This window comes from Liolophura sinensis, chromosome 2 (assembly GCF_032854445.1).
Source record: "Liolophura sinensis isolate JHLJ2023 chromosome 2, CUHK_Ljap_v2, whole genome shotgun sequence".
NCBI lineage: Eukaryota > Metazoa > Mollusca > Polyplacophora > Chitonida > Chitonidae > Liolophura > Liolophura sinensis.
The window spans coordinates 10,345,421-10,366,308 of NC_088296.1; the positions used below are offsets into that span (position 1 = coordinate 10,345,421).

At 39.4% G+C, this 20,888-nt stretch overlaps 1 protein-coding gene across 1 annotated transcript; it reads right to left on the bottom strand.

Moving 5' to 3' along the window:
* Nucleotides 1-204: 204 nt before the first annotated feature.
* LOC135462478 (adhesion G protein-coupled receptor E2-like) lies at nucleotides 205-19,068 on the bottom strand. The gene is made up of 11 exons (XM_064739703.1): nucleotides 18,948-19,068; nucleotides 12,746-12,877; nucleotides 11,540-11,683; nucleotides 6,058-6,186; nucleotides 5,467-5,586; nucleotides 3,647-3,781; nucleotides 3,173-3,322; nucleotides 2,551-2,685; nucleotides 1,893-2,031; nucleotides 1,349-1,720; nucleotides 205-530 (listed from the first exon to the last, which is right to left on the bottom strand). The coding sequence occupies exons 1-10, from the start codon at nucleotides 19,024-19,026 to the stop codon at nucleotides 1,516-1,518; spliced, it is 1,368 nt and encodes a 455-aa protein (XP_064595773.1). The 5' UTR covers nucleotides 19,027-19,068; the 3' UTR covers nucleotides 205-530; nucleotides 1,349-1,515.
* Nucleotides 19,069-20,888: the final 1,820 nt, after the last annotated feature.

A 20,888-nucleotide genomic window follows, 5' to 3' on the forward strand; every position in this document is an offset into this window, starting at 1 on the left:
TCTGTGCTCACTGTGTTAAATTTAATCACCACATTGGAAATATTTATTTATAGGACTGGGGTTTATCGCCGTATAGTCAGTATGAATGTGTTGTTGATGTATATTAGGTAAATCAGTAATTTTATTAGGTAAAATTTAGTTCGGAAATCACCTTTGTATATTACTGTGATTAGGACAAATAACATATGGTGAAATATTGGCATTTACATAATGTAATATATTTACATGGTTGTCCCAGGATAGTAATTTATGGCCTACCACCATGGAACACTCATCACAAAGATTTCCAAACAGTATTTTGACTATAGCTTATTGTCAGAGTTCATTATAGTACCACACAGTGATAGCTTAGTAGCTGTGGGTCTGCCATGGTCCTATGCCACTCACAAGGCGTGTCACTAACACAGGTTAAGAGTCAATTCGTCGTATTCTAGTGTCTTTATCCTCGGAGTTACTGAAGCTGTAAAATAGGATGTAGAGTTTGTGGGTGACACATGCGCAATTCGGGCAGTCCAAGATTTCTCTTCTGTCTGAAAAGTGAAGGAGAACTGACTGGATAATACTGTCACACAGGCAGTTTAGGTTGTTGATTTACTTCACAATTTCTACCATGTTATTTTGCACCTAGTTGAATATATCAGAATTTCGTCTGTTTTTGACAGAACAGAAAAAGGTTCGCCCAGTGTTACATACCACCCCTCGAGAGGGAATCAAGGTAACGAAATGCTGTGATTTCGCTTCCAGCATGCGTAGCTAAAACAATGCTGGCGATGCTAGGTTGATTTTTTGACATGTTGGATAAGAAAGTGCAAGGTACGAGTGATGGTACAGGTACCAGGCGAAAGTAATGGATTATATATTTGTGAGGTTCAAGTTGTCAAATTTACTACATGAATAGTAAGGAAAAACATACGCTCAAGTAACATGTGGAGACCTGTCACTCACTAATTTGCTCATTCAATTCCCTAAATCAACAAGGGAGATAACTTTTAGTGTCAGTGGTTGTAATTGTTACCCCTGTGCTATTCCGAAGAACCCCACTGAAAGTTGGCCGTCCGCCTTTTATACTGTATTTGAAGTCAATATTTTACCGGCTTGAATGTTAGCCTTTGCCTTGACTATTTTAGGAGTTACTATCTGCCTGGGTTACGTCGACAGGGCCAGTAGGCCTATATAGAGTGTGGCATGTCTGTGGAACACAAAAATATCTTAGGAATCGCCCAAACGAGCGGGGAATGGAACGCAACATCATTGGTCATTGGGCGTTAGACCGGCCAGTATTATGGTGGGAGGAAACCGGAAAGACCGGGGGAAACCTACACCATCCATAGGTTGTTGGCAAACTTACCAACGTAATCCTGCTTCGTAAGGAATCCAGTTTGGTTGCGTTCCACTAGCTGTATGCAACTGTTACAATACAGCAATCGTTTTCAGTCAGTTAAAATGCTGTGTCAGATTTGTGTATAAAGTTTCGCAAACGTTGCTTGGCCGTGCCAGGGCCTCTTCACTGATGTTCTAGGGAGGGATAGTACTACGGGTAGAGACGTCAGCAGCAGATCCAGGTCCCTGATTAGCCGCTGACACTCCCGGTTCTGGAACAGCTCCATAGTCTGTGCCATAACTGCGTCTGGTCCTTTCCGGTACTGGCAAACCAATGACATTTTGATAGGAGTGGTCTGTGTTATGGCTTGTTGTAGGGTTCCTTGAGCTCATATTTCTCCTGTAATACAACGGATTTAGCACATATTCGGCATTCATCATATTTATTCATAAATAAACAATTTCTTACGTCCAGGCGTCGTATTAGAAATCTCTATGCCAATTGCTTGAATAATGAACATGACAGATCAGTAATTTTTTTTACAAAACTTTGCGCACATCCCTTTCCTCACCTAGAGACAACAACAGCTAGGGCGACCACAGCCAGAAGAACCACTCCGCCTATACCTACTGCCAGACCGATCGTCAACGTTGAGGAATCCGCGGCTGTAGATGGAGGTGCGGCTGTAGATGCAGCTGCGGCAGTAACAACTGAAACGTAGTAAACATCAACAACTCAGTTTATGAGCTTCTTGATGACTGTTTAGCACAGTAGTATTTAATCCACAACCCATTATAATGTTACATATTTTATAAGGGAACTGAGAATTACTTCAATAGCCGATAAAAACATGCAACAGATTTATGCATGGAAGGAATCAGACACAGTGCGAACAGAAATACCGCACTTCGTCAGGCCGAACTACCTAGAGGCGGGGCTGATGTCATGTGGTCTCTGAGGTAAACTGACAAGAGACCGCATTTCACCGCCTACGTGTGACCATTTACCAGCTATCACACTGTGGTTGCTGCTCTTGTTTTTCTCTTAGTATTGAACGTCTAAATTACAATCCTTGTTCATGTACATGTAATCGACCCAATGTAGTGACCGGAATAATTACTCTGTAACTCCTTAGGGTATCAAACCATATTGCACTGTGGGTGTGAAAAGATCTACGGACAACCGCCTGAATCTGCCTTTTCTTCCGCTGGTCCTTTGTACTTGCTTACCCAGATTGCATCCCACCTCTTCACCCTCTCTCTGTCTGTACCCCACCGCACACGCACACGTGTAATTGCCCACCGTGTTGGCACAAACGGAGTTGTTACCACATATGGTTTGATTTTCGGTACACTCGTCAATATCTGTATGGCACACGTAAAACATAAGCTTACATAACAACTATACTTTTACATGTAACCTGTGTCTGTATGGTGTTCATTTTTCGTTTGTTGCAAGCATACCTATCAACTATGAAATCTGTACCTCTGTCTCTCAACAAAATCAATAAACAGAAAAGAATATGTAAATTTCAGAGTAATTATAATTGATTTCATCATCTGTATATCATATTTACGAGAGCTAAGGCTGCGGAGCTATTTAGAGGCAGTGGTGACACCATGTGGCTTAATTGTTAATGTAACCCTATCAATAGAGTCACCACAATCATCTCTCCGTAACTGAGTTGGGGCCAAGTTTTTAGCATGATAATTTACTGAGGCAGCGCTATAAACATGGCGACGCGTTGGATCATTAAATGGATAACGGATTAGCGTCTAACACCACATTGTACTGTAAATATCGAAAGATCTACGGACAACCGCCTGAATCTGCCCTTTCGTCCGTTGATACCTGATACTTGCTTACTCAGACTGCATCCCACCTCTTCATCCTTTCTTTGCCTGTATCCCTCCGCACACGCGCATGTGTAGTTGCCCATCGTGTTTGTACAAACGGAGTTGTTACCACATATGGTTGGATTTTCGGTACACTCATCAATATCTGTATAGCACACGTAAAACATAAGCTTACAAAACAACTACACTTTTACATGTAACCTGTATCTTATATGGTGTTCATTTTTCGTTTGTTGCAAGCATACCTATCAACTATGAAATTTGCACCTTTATCTCTCCACAAAATCAGTAAACAGAAAAGAATATGTAGATTTTAAAATAATTATAAATTAATTTATTTGACACATTAGATGATTAAATGGATGACGGGTTAGGGACAAACGCCATCATTGTATCATGCGTGTGGACAGACCTACGGAATAAGCGCCTTTATCTACCCTTTGTACTGCATCTGATTACATTTGCTTACCCAGATTGCACCCCACCTCTTTACCCTCTCTCTGCCTGTATCCCTCTGCACAGGCGCACCTGTGGTTGCCTTCCGTGTTTACACAAACGGCGTTGTTGCCACATCGCTCTGGCTTTTTTTCACATTCGTCAATATCTGGTTAGGACGTTTTAAGCATAAGCGAGATATAATTAACTACAAGAACTTGGCACATCTATGACATGCAGCCAATATACTCTTCACATGGGGTCAACAAAGCACTGGTTTCAAAACTACCTTTCTAATCGAAGCCAATATGTCCTTTATAATTACTGCTTTTCTGTAACATCCCAACGTGTCATGGATTGTAGGCCTATTCTAGGTCTTATACGCTGTCTACATTATATCAAAGATTTGTTTGATTCAGGTTTCACGCCGTTATTTCAATGTTAAAAATTACTTCTTCTGCCCGATTGGACTTTGTACTCTTTGTAGATGATATCAGCTTATTCGCCAGGAAGTATTAACGAAACCATAAATACTATGACACATTAAGTTAAAAAAAAGTTCAAGATTGGTTATATGCAAATAAGCTCTCATTTAATGTTGGGAAAACAAAAGTAATTATTGTAAAACCGTCTCGAAAGGGTTTCCATCCGGTATTTTCAACATGATTATGGGGAAACCATTTTAAAGTAGTGAATGTCGTCATCTGCCTTGGTATTTTTTTGAACGGTAAACTTCACTGGGGTCATACAAATCACATATGTAGCAGAGTATGTAGCCATATCGGACATTCACCATATTAAACACAGTGATAATAAAAAGCACTCTTAATACTCTATTATTCCATGACATTCTATCCTATGATATTTTAAGGTTTCGATGGTAAGAACCCAATGACCTCGTGGCGGTGTGGATTCACAAATGGATGTTATGAACATTTTAGCCATATAGCCCACTTGCAAAGACAGTGATGTAGGCTGTGTTACTTTGTGGAGTGGGGGTTGTTCTAATCGCGCGTTGGTGCAGCTATTGTACAACAGATTACGCTCCACGCCTATTTTCCACCATGTCACTTGCTTTTGAATAATTATGACGTAAGCCGAAGCAATGAGTGTTAAAACTAAGCTTATGGAGTATAACATCATGAATCAAAAGTAACTGAATTTTCCTTGTAATAATATGGATCAAAATATGGGCGATTACTCTATCCAGAAGTTTAAAACATACTGATCTCTTATTCATGGAACTACAAATTTTTAAGAATTTCAGGTTAAATCAAGTTGCTAGTGTCGTCCATGCCCATAAATCAATTCATCATCCGGAACAACTACATGTCAATTTTAGAAATATTTTTACACGGCAAATTGATATATACAGTCACCCGACTAGAACTTTTAACTGTAATCTTCATAACCAATTTTTGGGGCCTCCGTGGCTCAGTCGGTTAGCGCGCTAGCGCAGCGTAATGACCCATAAGCCTCTCACCAATGCGGTCGCTGTCAGTTCAAGTCCAGCTCATACTGGCTTCCTCTCCAGCCGTAAGTGGGAAGGTCTTCCAGCAACCTGCAGATGGTCATGGGTTTCCCCCGGGCTCTGCCCGGTTTCCGCCCACCATAATGCTGGCCGCCTTCGTATAAGTGAAATATTCTTGAGTAAGGCGTAAAACACCAATCAAATAAATAAATAAACCATAACCAATTTATTGCACGGCCTTTTTACAAACATCTAACAAACATCCAGAAATAAAACCGCGGCAGCTAAAAGTGTAAACCTGATTCGAGCCTGTGGCCTTAGTGGGAGAGCCAGCGAGGTACCCTGAGAATCAAACCTTATGACTGATGTAAAGTATTACTCACCTAGACACTGTCCTTTAGCAGACCTTTGTGCTCCAGCTGAGCAAAGACACAAATTTCTTACACCGACCTTTTCACACGTGGTGTTGACAGGACACACGCCCCATCCAGTCCCACATCTTTCTGTTTACAACAAAAAGTGTTCAGTATATTTTCCCGCGAACAGGACCCAGTTACACAAAATTGTGTTGACCGCCACAGAAAAGTAAGATGATTTCACAAGTATTTCTGTTGTACAGTCTACTAAATTCCGCGACAGCTCTCGTGCATTATGATTGAATCTATACGCCCATAACGATACGTCTTTCGTTCTTTTTTAAAGAATGTAAAGACATTTCCAGTATCGTTGTTGTTTATCTTATACTTTGTAATCTGGGCGAGAGCTAGCCATTATGTAAAGTAGTTACACAGACGTAAACTAGGATTTACTGTTAATTCACGCAGAAAAACATTAACGGTGGCAGGTTTTCATAGGCACAATCGGGTGTGGGTGTGTACAAGAGGGTACAAAAACGTACACATTTGCTTTTCTAGGAGAAGCAGCATTACTATATTATAGATACACTGTTAAATTTGTGTATGACCTTCACTCACGTAGACAAAACTGAAGCGATCTATCTGGAAAAGATATCGGGATATCTGAGTCTTCGGTACAACCACAGACACCTTGTACACATGTCGCCCTGTATCCACAACGCCCTCTACATCCGTCAGCTGTAAAATCTGTGAGAATTGACAGAAACATAAGATCAAATTTAACCAAAAGAGAAGTAAATACAAACCAAACAAAATAAAATTTATTCCGTAGGATTAAAACACATTTCATAGATGTTATAAGTTAAGTGCGGTAATTATTGGATAACAGTTTTACTGGGAACTTACACGATTAATATAAGTTATATTAGCGTGTAACGTGCGTTATACGAGCTGATGTTTTGTCGACATGATCAATATTTTGACGAGCCCTCATTCAACAGATGGCTGCCCTTTTTACAGCAGTTTTGTCGCTGTGCCCATAACGTAGATGAACAGCTAGTTATTTACGAGTCTGCAATTTAATGGTCTTTGAAAATGTGACAAAAGTTTTTCCACATATTGTTGTTGTCAACCGCTTTATAAAAAAGAAGGCATGAGAATTTAATGGTTTTGTGCCCAAATTTATTACTTGTTCATAAGTAACTGCCCATGTATCTATTGTCAACTTCAGTGTAAAAAAATAATGAAAAGTGTACATTAAACTGAGTAATGTAGCACTTAAAATCACTATATAACGAGACCGGATTTATGCATTTTTTCCGCCAACACTCGATAGTCTCCTCAGAATTACATTATAAAAGTTCAGCCTTAAGAGCTACCAGAGCTTCGCCATTTAGTTGAGTGTTAAAAAAAGCTAAAAGAGTGACAACAAGCATGTCAAATTTCTTCAGGGAATGGTTTGCTCTTCTACATATGATTGTAAAAATACGTCATTCAATATCCGTTCAGTTTTTTTTTTCAAGTATCTAGAGGATTTGACCCTCAGGAAGGCGGGGATTTACAGCACAAGAAGAAAGGATTTTGAAAGGATTCAACAGAAACAACCGTATGTGTTCTCGCCAGCTGTTTTTCTACAACGACATCTGCACACAGGTTATAATTTTTATAATTAGGACCAGTAACTAGACCTTTAATGACTTTAGGCTGTGTGCAGGATGTACGTCAGTGTGCCGCCGTCAAGCAGTTGATACTGTACAACCTGTCTCGTGTCTCATTTCGGGGGAGTTAAACCTGTTATACACTCAAATGATGTAAGACAATGAGTGTATAAATGTTCTTGTACCTTAGCTGTTCTGAGTCTTACATACTCGCCTACTTCGCATTTTGCCTACCTGTTTTCAGATAGGCGAATAGCGGTCAGAATCAGTTAGGATTAAGCTACATGAGTCAAGCCCATTACGACCCCTGGATCATTCACATGAGAAGCAATTTCATACATATTGGTCCAGCTAGAACACTCCAGTCTAAAGGAAAAAGTTCAACAGATGTGATTTTGGCATCGAATATTTTATTTGATGCGCAGTAAATAAGTACACACTGTACATAAACGAAATATATCAGTTATGTATGGAAATGCTTTTTTTAAGAAATGCTTTTAGTGAGCATATATATATATATATATATATAGATATATATATATATATAATTTTACAATTTAATTAGGTACGAACATGCTTCAATTGGAGTCTTTTGGAGGGTTAGCCAGCTGACATTTCAATTTACGAAGTCCGTCGTTAATGTTTCTGTATCACCGCTTCTTTAGTGCTGATGGGCATCTTCCTTCAAGCTGTGCCATCTTTTTTTATTGGTTGCCTCTTTATTCTTCAAGATGTTGATGTCCGTAAGCTCCTTCATTACTGTCGCGTTTACCTTTCTGTGACATCCTTCCAAGTGGTGGGTACTCCTGAGTCCTCCCTTGTCACGATGATTCCATATTAATCTGGGAAATCTCCCCTCCATACAGGCCTGGGTCACGTAGTCCGCCAACCTCAGCCGATAAAGTGGTTGCTTCATTCCGTATACTCTCCACTTGGTGCAGGGTAAGTACTGGAAGTACGCAGATTTCGTACAAACTTGAAAGAGTTCTGGGTCGGTTTGGTATAATGTTTGGAGAGCTAGCTTCTGGACCTGTCTCCAAATACACTGGTGTAGTGAAAATAACACCCGCTCACTTCTGCATCTGAGAAGACTTGACGTATGGCGTTGTGTGCGACAAACTCGTAGTTAAGTTAGAAGCGTGATGCCTGGAGCTGGATGTCGGCTCTTTTAGATGGCAAAGATGGGAGGTTCTTAATATATATCTCAGTTGGGCTTTGATTGCAGCTGTCAACATATCCAACGTGGCGATACAATTCAATGGCATGGATATACAGCCCCAAGCCTCGGGTTAAGCAGCATTAGACACAATCATGAGGCAGAGTGACAGAGACTGTAACAGAAACTCTGATGTATAAATAGGTCATAGTTGATTTAGGGCGAGTGTTGCCTTAATTCTGATTTGTGAGTATGGGCCGATCAGAAATATAATGCCTGGGTGCATAGTGTAGTTAAGTGTGGTCAGTTTTCTTCAGTCTTAGCATAAAAGTGAGTTTTCTCTGTTCGAATTAGTTTGCTTGTTATAGGAAATTGCCTAGTAACTGAAAATATTGAAATGTTGTTGTGGTTTGAAATTTATAGTAATAAAAAAAAACAAAGTATATGTACCAAGGGAAATCAGAGAATAGTAGTGTGGAATGTGCACAACGCGTGATAATTGTGTCTGAGAAAACCATGTACTGAGCTACCTGCCTTATACTTTGGTTATGTAAGTGCAGGATGTTCATCAGTGTGCCGCCATTAAACTCTTCAAGTCTTGTATCTGATTTGAGTTATCTTCCCTTACATATTCTTTGGCTGTTTGTTCACTTATTAATGTTTAAACATTCATTTATCAAATTAAATATCCCTTTTTCGTACTTTTGATCGTTTTAGTAATTTTGCTTGATATTTAAAAAAGCCAGTTGCTTTTATGTGTATTTAAAATACAAATATAAAACCTGTAAATTATAATGCAGTTACTAAATTAACATCATTGTTTGTCATGTAAGTAGCTTAAGTAGATTAAACACCATTTGACAAACTGTCACACCAAGGAAAGGTAATCATGTCAGTTGTAACAAAAATCACAAATGCGAAAAACATATACAGGATGCAACAGAAGTGCATATGTTTTTCCCTTTATTCATGTCTTCAGAGAACGTGGCGTAATGACCCAGGAGTCTCTCACCAATGCGGTCACTGTGAGTCCAGCTCATGCAGGCTTCCTCTCCGGCTGTATGTGGGAAGGTCTGCCAGCAACCTGCGGATGGTCGTGGGTTTCCCCCGGGCTGTGCCCGGTTTCCACCCACCATAATGCTGACCGCCGTCGTATAAGTGAAATATTCTTGAGTACGGCGTAAAACACCAATCAAATAAATAAATAAGTAATGAAAGAACGTGGAGCCACGCTCTCGTTTTGGCTGCGGAAGCGAAAAGCGTATTCAGTCAAGGGCGAAACACATTCAGAAGAGAACACGGAGTTAATATACGGACAAAACAGCCAGAATAGTTCGAAAAACATTTGCAGCTCCATCATAGACTTGTCCCGGGCAGATCTGTGATACACCGTACAAGGCAATCTTTTTGGCCGTCTGTAATTGTGTTGCTGTATATATCTGACAGCTCGAAAAATCCTAGGTACTATTCCTGCACCTCGTACTTTCCATCTACCAAACGCAGGCATATATCAAATTGTTTCTTTCCGGAAATTCGAGACGATTCCTCAGATCACTTGTCGAACAGAGTTGACTGTCAGAGTGACATCATCTCAAATTAGCAAGCCTTATTGTACACTATGAAGTCAGTCAGACATGATGAATATGGGAGACGTGCCTAATGGAGAAGTTCAGCACATGTTTTCGATTGAAGATGGTTTACCATGTTTTCTTTATAGTCGAACAGCTATCCATCTAAATACAAGGTAAAGACACTTCCGTCGCAGGCGCCTTCAAAGCTGCCGCCTTGTTAGAGCAATTTAGCAAGCAACACAGTAACAAAGACTTAGGGGAGTTTTACAACCAAGTTGTGACTAAATCGGAGAGCTTCACAGGCAGCCCAACACTTCCCAGGAAGAAGGTCTCACTAAGAAGAATCGACGATTGTTTGGCGCCTCACTCCTTCTCCACTGCAGAAGATTACTTCCACAGACAATTCTTCCGAGTACTGGACGCCCCTGTGTCTGATTTGGAGAGAAGGTTTGATCAGAAGAGAAGGCACGTACTCCGTGGCTTTGAAAGTCCTCTGTGGGCGGCAAGTGGAGAACTTCCAAATATTTCACAGTATGGAGTAGAGCCGTATGGATCCAACGTTGACTTAGAACGCCTTAGTATCCAGTTGAAAATGCTCTATAACCTCTTCGAGTCAGAGAGCGGTGTCTTTAGCGTAACTAAAATGAACACAATTTCTCGGGACACGTCTTCTTCAACAACAAGCAAACCCTTTTCTAAAGTTGATAAGGTCGTGAGGCTGTACTATACCGTTTCCGTCACTTCAATCTCAAAGTGCACCATATCACGATGGTCCACTTTGTGGCACGACAAAGTGTAATTTTGCCCTCTAGTTTAAGCGCCATACAAATGTGAGATACCAAGCTGACTGAAGCAGACGACGCGAAAAACTGATTGCATTTATGTATGTATGCATGGGTGTATGTATGTATGTATGTATGTATGTATGTATGTATGTATGCGTGTAGCGCAGCGTAATGACCCAGGAGTGTCTCACCAATGCGGTCGATGTGAGTTCAAGTCCAACCCATGCTGGCTTCCTGTCCGGCCGTACGTGGGAAAGTCTTCAGCAACCTGCGGATGGTCATGTGTTTCCCCCGGGCTCTACCCGGTTTCCACCCACCATAATGCTGGCCGCCGTCGTATAAGTGAAATATTCTTGAGTACGGCGTAAAACACCAATCAAATAAATAAATAAAAAAGTATGTATGTGTGTGTATGTGTGTATTTGTGAATGTATGTATGTTTTTTCAGTGATATGACGGCAAGGAGTCATTAGGTGTCCATATATACTGTGTCTTCGTGAGGCAGGACAACAGTTGTCGCCAGAGAAGTATCATGCCGAAGACACCAGACATAATACCCCACCCAGTCACGTTATACTGACACCGGTTCATCCATTCCTTTGTTTTTTGCTGAGTGCCAAACGAGGCAGCTTTAAGTACCATTTCTAAAATCTTTGGTATGGTCAGACGAGTGTTTGCTACTGGATCTCCAGGGAGTGCAATATCTCGAATTGGTGAACCGCCCGTGATGTGTTCATATCCAATGAAGGGAAGAGGAAATTACAAGAGATTATACGTGCAATAATATGTATTATTATGGGGACAAAATTCTAACTTAGAGCTATGTGCAAATAGTGTAGCATTATCAACAGGTATACTAATTATGAACGCTTTAAGCCTATAATGCATTCAGTTATCGTTTAATCGCTTCCATATTGAGACAACACTCACCCACACATTCTCCTGTAGACGGCGATCTGTCTTTAGATGAACACTCGCACAGGCGTTTGAATACCAGCGAAGCCCTCGTGTACAGGAGTACCAATTCACACGCAGTTTTGTCAGGACAGGTCTGAGACTGAGACCAACAACTCTCTGTGTGAAGACAAGGGTATTAAGATAGCTTTCTCCTCCCAATGGAATGTTTTTACTACCCTTAGAACGAGGTACAGTGTGTATTGTTCTCGTATCAGCTCACGTCTCATGTCAGAATGTATCACATGGCTTGCCCAGTTATTTCCTTGCTTTTGATTTATTTATTTATTTATGTAATTGGTGTCTCACATCTTGCTCAAGAATATTTCAATTATACAACGGCGGCCAACATTTTTGTGTGAGGAAAACGAACAGAGCCTAGAACAGTGCTACACGCAACTACGACAAAGGTAAGAGTTTGAGATAACAACCAGATTTTGAGATATACTTGGCCAGAGGGATAACAGGCCAAGTGACAGTGCTCATTATGCATGGCAGGCGCCACTTGCAAAATTTCTTCCCATGGTCATACTGTGAAGGAACAAAATAGTCTACAGGCGAGAACTTGACTTGCTCAAGGCTGGAAATACTTGTTATGGTAACTACTGCTATCTGGGTTGTTAAATTGTGACGAATGTTTCTCCACATTATATTAATCTATTATTCACAATACTAAGTAATAGATTGAAAACAAATTTTAAATACAGGTAGTATTTATTTATTCTCAGTAGATCCCGAGATACACCCACGACCATCCGCACGTTGTTGACAGACCTCATGTACGTCCGAACAGGAAGATAGCATGAGCTGCACTTGAAAACACAGGTAGAACTAAATTACCTTTGGATTAAAATTGCATGACAATTTACATGTTGTTCAGAGTATTAAAGACAACTTCTTGAACTTTGCGTTTTTAAAATGTTGCAAGCAGAACTGTAAGAGTACTTAAATTTTCTATGGGATTGGCTAACTTAGACATAGATTTAACATGAACTAAAAATCCAAGATACGTAAGCTCCAAGCTCCCTTACGGCCGCTTTTCACACAAAAGTTCTTCCATGTAAATAATACACACACATATAATTATTGTTAAAGCAAAACCTTACAATTATTGAGTAAACAGACAGCATTAAATCCAATTTTAATTAAGTATACTTATACCTGTTTATGCTGATAACTTACTGGAACAAAATAGCACATTACTTTCAGGCACACTCCGTAAACCAGCATAACCTTGATTACAACGACAACCACCCTTCACACATGATGTCCCATGTCCACATGTTGTCTTGCCACAGTTCATAGTTTCCATACCTATGATATGTACAAGGAAAGCAACTAAGTCATATCAAAGCGACATATCACTCAAGCGAAAAGAAGAATTATTTAGTCAAATAAATAAATAAAGCAATAATACTATTACTATTTCGTTATTATCACTGAACACTTTCCAACACGTGGGCGAGTGGTTTGCTACTAATTATGCATTTAGATGAACAGTTAGAATAAAAGATAGCTGGGGTAAATTGACAAGAGGCCGTGTTCAACCGATTACATGTGACCATTTGCCAATCATCAAACTCGTCGCTGCCCTGGATTTTCTCTCTGTGGATTTCAGTGTATTTCTGTTCAGTGATTCGGAGTCAACCTTTTTTCCTTTTCTGTGTTTCTGACTTTCTGGGATACAGTCGAAAACTAAATTTAGGGATTTCAAGCTAAGTATTTTCATTGGCCTGAAAGTCGGCAGGTATAACCACTTCGTAAAGTTTGTAATCTGCACCAAACTGTAGCCTCACATATGATCATTCTGTGGTGTTTTAGCTAACAACCATCTAACTAAGCAGAACAAGAGATCCCGCCCGTTGATGAATGGCTTTACAAAATTTATTGATTTATTAGTGTTTTACACCCAACTCAACAATATTTCACTTATGCGACAGTGACCAGCATTAAGGTGAGAGGCATTATGATCACGTGTATCTGATGAAATACAGCCTTTTATCAATTCACCTGAGTTAGGGCTTTGTTCTGACTGTTCACGTAAATGCTTCAACAGCAGCAGTTCACACGCCTACTAGCACCATGGGTTAAGAAAAATTAGGTAAAAATATGCAGTGAAGTTGGCTGCTGTTGATCAGACCTCATAGGTGTACAATTACTCAAAATGCTGCGTTGTCATCATATTATTATAACCCTTGGATGTGAAGAAGGGTCGATACGGATATCCTTTGCTGTGCATCATATTATTATAACCCTTGGATGTGAAGAAGGGTCGATACAGATATCCTTTGTTGTCATCATATTATTATAACCCTTGGATGTGAAGAAGGTTCGATACGGATATCCTTTGTTGTCATCATATTATTATAACCCTTGGCTGTGAAGAAGGGTCGATACTGATATCCTTTGTTGTCATCATATTATTATAACCCTTGGATGTGAAGAAGGGTCGATACGGATATCCTTTTGTTGTGCATCATATTATTATAACCCTTGGATGTGAAGAAGGGTCGATACGGATATCCTTTGTTGTCATCATTTTATTATAACTCTTGGATGTGAAGAAGGGTCGATACGGATATATTTTTGTTGTGCATCATATTATTATAACCCTTGGATGTGAAGAAGGGTCGATACGGATATCCTTTGTTGTGCATCATATTATTATAACCTTTGGCTGTGAAGAAGGGTCAATACGGATATCCTTGTTGTGCATCATATTATTATAACCCTTGGCTGTGAAGAAGGGTCGATACGGATATCCTTTTGTTGTCATCATATTTTTATAATCCTTTGATGTGAAGAAGGGTCGATACAGATATCCTTTGATGTCATCATATTATTATAACCCTTGGATGTGAAGAAGGGTCGATACGGATATCCTTTGTTGTCGTCATATTGTTATAACCCTTGGATGTGAAGAAGGGTCGATACGGATATCCTTTGTTGTCATCATATTATTATAACCCTTGGATGTGAAGAAGGGTCGATACGGATATCCTTTGTTGTGCATCATATTATTATAACCCTTAAATGTGAAGAAGGTTCGATACAGATATCCATTTGTTTTGCATCATATTTTTATAACCCTTGGCTGTGAAGAAGGGTCGATACGGATATCCTTTTGTTGTGCATCATATTATTATAACCCTTGGATGTGAAGAAGGATCGATACGGATATCCTTTTTTGTGCATCATATTATTATAATCCTTGGATGTGAAGAAGGGTCGATACGAATATCCTTTGTTGTCATCATATTATTATAATCCTTGGCTGTGAAGAAGGGTCGATACGGATATTCTTTGTTGTCATCATATTATTATAACCCTTGGATGTGAAGAAGGGTCGACACGGATATCCTTTGGTGTCATCATATTATTATAACCCTTTGCTGTGAAGAAGGGTCGATACGGATGTCCTCTGTTGTGCGTCATATTTAGATATATATCTGTTCAAGGATCTCAAACACAAATACCGTGTGAGAACGTTTTCTCTTGGGATTTCTCTGCTCTCTCTAATCACTGATTGCATAAAACTGGTTACCGCCACATTAAAGTCAAAGGAAACAAAGCCGTCTTCGGCTTCACTACATATAAATGTTATCATTCAAGGGAATGTCTCCTTGCTCACATCATCGAGTTGCTAGAATAGTAACACCCATGTAAACTTCGGGGAGACCATATATCAGCAATGTTATGGTACAAATTGTTCTCCATTTTGGCTGACCTATGCATCTTCTCGTATGAATACAAATATATCCTGAATCTCTTAGAGCGTAATCCGTTACCAAGCCCGAAATTTCTCATTCGCTAATCACCATATTGATGACTTGCTACCCTTAACAGATCCATACATAGCAAATGTAAAATAATTAAGACGTACAGCATAGAGAAAATACAAGAGTACCGACGACAGGACGACAGGTAGTAAATGCTCACGGGAAACCGGTGAAATACGGCCTGTTGTCAATTAACCTCATTCAGGGTTTTATCCTTACTGTTCTTTTAAATGCATAAATAGTAGTAACGTAAACCACCCACCATGGCTTAAACAGAACTAAGTAAAAAAAAATTACATTTTTATTCATTACTGTTTATTAGACGTCAATGGTCCAGAATTACTCAAAGGGCTGTTGTGATCACATTTAACACTCAATCACGTTAAAACCAAGGAACCAGGCCTCGGGGATGTTTAATTCACCACTAGAATCCTCATGTATGCAGGGATATAAAAAATTAAGATGTACAGCAGAGATAGAAAACCCAGAGCAGCGACGGCAGTGTGATCACACGTAACCGATTTAATGTACAATAATATTAAAACAAAGCAAAGGGGCCAGACTTCGGGGATGCTTAGTCCACCAGTAACACTTCATTCTAAATTGTCAAAGTGTTACAGTGAGTATAATCCTCTTGTAAGTAAATATGTACACAGCGTCCAGAATTTCTTACGATTGTGTCTAATTCCGCTAAACTCGGAAGTAGGTGACCACATATTCATCCTGTTGAAACACACCACCACGTTGGATATATGCTCAGTTGCAATACCAGCATGGCACCCGATTTGAATACCCATTTCACTCATTCACCTATAACATTCTTTGGGTCTTTTCAACGCAATTGGAAACTGTTGATGACTTCTCTTTGCATGATTCCGTCCGCATTTCGTATTTCATACACCTTGTTTTTTGTGGTTTGTGTTAAAGATCGTTATGAGAATAGATTCGTCTCCAAATCTACAGTGAGTGGAACATTGGTATTGGCAAATATATTCATTGGTCAGGATATCTGGTGATCGATGTTATAGTTGATTCTAATTCCATTTAACCTGGGGATAGGCGTTGTACAGGTATGCATATATATTCCTTCAATATATTCACCCCGTTTCCTCACACCATATTGCTAGCCGCGGTCGTAAATACCAATCGGTTAAGTACTTCAATTTAGTGGTTTTATGAATAGCTGGGATCAACGCGCATCAGATATTCATATATTTGTATTCGACTTGGGATTTATTCAATTTGATTTGGCCTTCATCATTGAAAACTGTTGGCTGCTTCTCCCTGGTGGTTGTAACGGGCATGCATTTATTTAAAATTTAGCTGACTGTAACAGACATGTAGTAATAACCGAATCATGAATTGTCAATTTCCACAAAACCGCGATCTAGCAACGATGGCCAATTCCGATTTCCTTAGTAGGTTCATATAACAGAATGACGTTCTCAAGAAAAAACCATTGCTTCGTGTTCATAGAGAGGATTAGCTACAGAAAAGAAAATCACAGGAAAACAACTTTAGACCAAAGCTGTTGAATTGTTCAAACATTTCTTTCCGCCTACATGTATAACCCTAAACACTTTGACTAACACATAAACTTTCTTTCAAAATATTTTGTCTTACAGTACTGGATAAGATAAGATCAAATATATGTCTGTTAACAATTTCTCTCACTCCGCTATTTCAGGTAAATCGACGTTGACATACAAGCCTTATTGCATATCTTCCTTAGGTAACGTTAACCTTTGTATAGTGTCTTCTGAAGCTCGGCGTTAAACTTCAGTTAATTAGATAAATATTGATATCTTTTCATATCTTTTCTTTCGAATACAGTATCTTTACTGACATCTTTACAATCCTTTACAGTGCCTCTGGTGTCTTTGCAGACATGTTTTCTGTATGATACAGCGTCTTTGTTAATATGTTTACCCTATGATACAATGTCTTTATTGATATCTTTACCCTATGATACAATGTCTTTGTTGACATCTCTACCCTATGATACACTGTCTTTTTAAATATTTTACCCATACTAAAACGATACACTGTTGACATCTGTGCCCTATGATACAATGTCTTTATTGATATATTTACCCTGTGATACAGTTTCTTTGTTTGTATCTTTACCCTGTGATACAATGTCTTTGTTGACATCTCTACCCTATGATACACTGTCTTTTTTAATATTTTACCCATGCTAAAACGATACACTGTTCACATCTGTGTCCTATGATACAATGTCTTTATTGATATTTTTACCCTCTGATACTGTGTCTTTATTAACATTTTTACACCCTACTATGAGACAATGTCTCAGTTGATATCTTTACCCTTTGATACAGTGTGTTTATTGATGTTTTACCCTTTAATATACAATGTATCTATGGACATCTTTACAGTCATACATGAGTAGTTAGAATAAAACACTAAATGAGTTAATTTCACTGGTTACCAGTGACCATTTGTCAACTATCATAATGTCATCACTACTGTCGTCAGTGCTCTGGTTTTACTCTCTGTTGTAGTTTTCTTTATTGTACACATGACGTGATGACGTGATAATAATTTAAAAAAAACAGTGACATGCTGGAAATGGCTGGACGTAACATTGATGAATGAATTCTGAATTTTTTTAACCTCTTGTAGAATATTATCTCACCACAGCTTGGTTTTAAGTTTTAAAGCTGAAAGTTAGGAAATTTGGTAATAAAAGCAATGCAGTGTATTTCTGGATCAGTATAAATGTACACTATGCTACTGCGTGGAGCATGCCACTTCTTTATGAATAGTTTTGACTTTACCCACGACAATGTGTTCTTGGTGTTGAAAACAGGTTTACGGGGTTTAGCATAAAGAATTAGAAAAAGTATTCTAACTGCAATTAATATTACATAGTACAACATATCAATGTGTAGAGCTTGTCACAAACGAAAATGCAATTTTGATAGCGAGTGTGACTGATTTTACAGACAGCTGAATATACGTTTATTTACATAAACAGAATAAACCCCAGTTGAGGAAAGCTGACAAGAGGTCAGATTTCACTGATCTCATGAGGTATTTGTCAGTTATCACACTCTCGTCGCTGCTTTGGTTTTACACTGTAAAACTGCCAGTCTTGTATTATATTCAGTCAATCCAATCTTAATCTGAGATAACGGTTAAGCCCGTCCACACACAAGTCTTGGCCTCAAGCAAAACGTAAAGCCCAGAACAGCCTCGAACAAATCATGACTTTGAGGAAACGCTGACATCAGACAAGCCTTGCACCTGGTGTGGCGCTTATATACGTCTGATGTACTACAGGAAAGTCAAATGACAGAGCTTTGGGAATATTTGCTAAAACGTCCTTAATCAATGAGTTCCCGTATTCTATCCAAGTTTCCGCTTGCTGGACTCATTTAATTGGTACCTCCAAATCTAAACTCACACGGTTGAGTGTTTGTCTCTGTGTGTAGGGTAGGAAGAAAAATGTGTAGCTGCTAACGTCAATATACAAGTCTTCAGATCGCTCCATTAATGTCGACAAAGACGAAAATACACTGTATACATCTGAGGAAATCTGTTTCACCTACCCTGGCTCTAACACTACATGTATAACTTACCTGGGACACATATCGATATCAGAATGACCAGCGAAATCAGAATCTCTCCCCAGCGTCTTGTGGGCTTCTGCGATTCCATGAGTGTCTGCTGTCAGAATTCCTGTAAGTTGGACTCTGGTTCTTCACAATTACAAACACAGACAGCCGGATCCACATCTATAAGCTTTTCAGCTGTATGGGCACGCATGTGAGTGAACTTATGCAGAAGTCGGTATACATGAAATTTAAATGGGTCGTCGGCTTTGTGATACAACTTCCTAGTCTTTTCAAAAGTAAGCCTTCTGCTGCTGTAAATGTCTGACATCACGTGGGACCTGTACCTAACGAACCGTCATCTCGCAGCACTACAAATGCATTTCGTGGTGGGTACAATGTATAAACTAACTTTAAGTCAGGAGGTTTGCCAGGCACCTGCCCAAAGGTGTTGGTTTCATCTGGACATTTTCAGTTTCCTTCACCCATGAATCTCGCTGCGGTATAAAGATATAAATGTCATTAAGATTAAATGTTTTCAGTACGGCGTCCAGGTAGCATTGTACTCGACTAAGATACTGATTTACGGATACGTCATCTGAGAATTGTTGATGACTGCTTCTCTTTTTTGGAACCGCCGTAGTTTGTTGCTGTGTATACTATTTCAGTTCTGTGGTGGTTTGTTTTGAAAGTTATATTGGAAAATGGTCCTGTGATTATGGCACGTCACATTTATGGTTGACGGCTGGAATGCCAATGCGAGTTTCCATGCCAACATTTAAGTAATAGCCAATACAAAGAAATAAAAGAGTTTCCATGTTCTTTGTTAGAATAATCAAATTATAACCTGTTTTTTTGTCAGTTAGTTTGAATACATCCATGTGTATCATATAACGCAAGTGATTCTCCATGCAGAGTAAGGCCGTTCAATAGGTTAAACTAGATTAGTTAATAACAGGTTGGTCTTAGAAAAAGATGAATGTCGTGTATTGGCCACCGTAGTTTAGTCGATGCATGTTAAATATTCCGCAGAAATTTCTATAGGATTGCATGCTGTGGTCGTTCACAGTTAATGTTCGCAATAAAGTGTCTACGAATTTTAATTAGTATTAATTAATAACTATATGATGAAGTATTAATGGAGTTTCTGATTATTATCGATTTTGTGATGACGTGATATTTCCCCTTGCATCAAGACGCCTGTGTATTCGCATTGGAGCATATGCCTATACAATGACGAAGCCAATTAGTGACGCATAATGCAGACAGCCATTTGGATTCTTCCATATTCACTGCCATACCATTTAATTATCAACCAGGGAAGGAAACGACTGTTAACAACGGGATACACGTGATGCTGGGTCAAACTCGGTCTTGGACAGAGAATCCCGCTCTCAGGACTCGGCAATTGTACGGGTGTTTGTCTTCCACCAGTATGGCGTGCCAGTTTGAACGCCACACGCGGTAAAGTTCTTTCATAACTTGCCAAATGTTGACGGTTCACTTCGTCACTTGGGTAACATTGAGCGTAATCAATTAATCAATCATCTATTTCATATTCATTTCACTAGTGCTTTACGCCGTACGCAACATTGTTTCACTTATACGACGGCTTCGAACATTATAGTGAAAGAGGTGAAATGAGATGACTTTAATTTATGCATCTATTTGATTGGTGTTTTACTCCGTACTCAAGAATATTTCACTTATACGACGGCGGCCAGCACTATGGTGGGAGGAAACCGGGCAGAGCCCGGGGGAAACCCACAACCATCCGCAGGTTGCGGGCAGACCTTCCCACGTACGGCCGGAGAGGAAGCCAGCATGAGCTGGAATTGAACTCACAGTAGTTCAGCCATATCGTGACGGGACAGTCATAGGTGTCAAACAAGTAGCACCAGGTTGGCTAGTGACTATCAGGTGAATGAAAATGAAATTATTTAAAGCCTTGGGGATTAGAATTTAATT

Bases quoted from the DNA above. Each gene is read 5' to 3' on its own strand.
- LOC135462478 (XM_064739703.1), bottom strand. From the start codon at position 19,026: ATGGAATCGCAGAAGCCCACAAGACGCTGGGGAGAGATTCTGATTTCG. The intron at 3,323-3,646 runs GTAAGCAAATGT...TGTGCTATACAG, and splicing joins AGAGGTGGGGTGCAATCTGG to ATATTGATGAGTGTACCGAA. The intron at 2,032-2,550 runs GTAAGCAAGTAC...ACTACGTTTCAG, and splicing joins AGAGGTGGGATGCAATCTGG to TTGTTACTGCCGCAGCTGCA.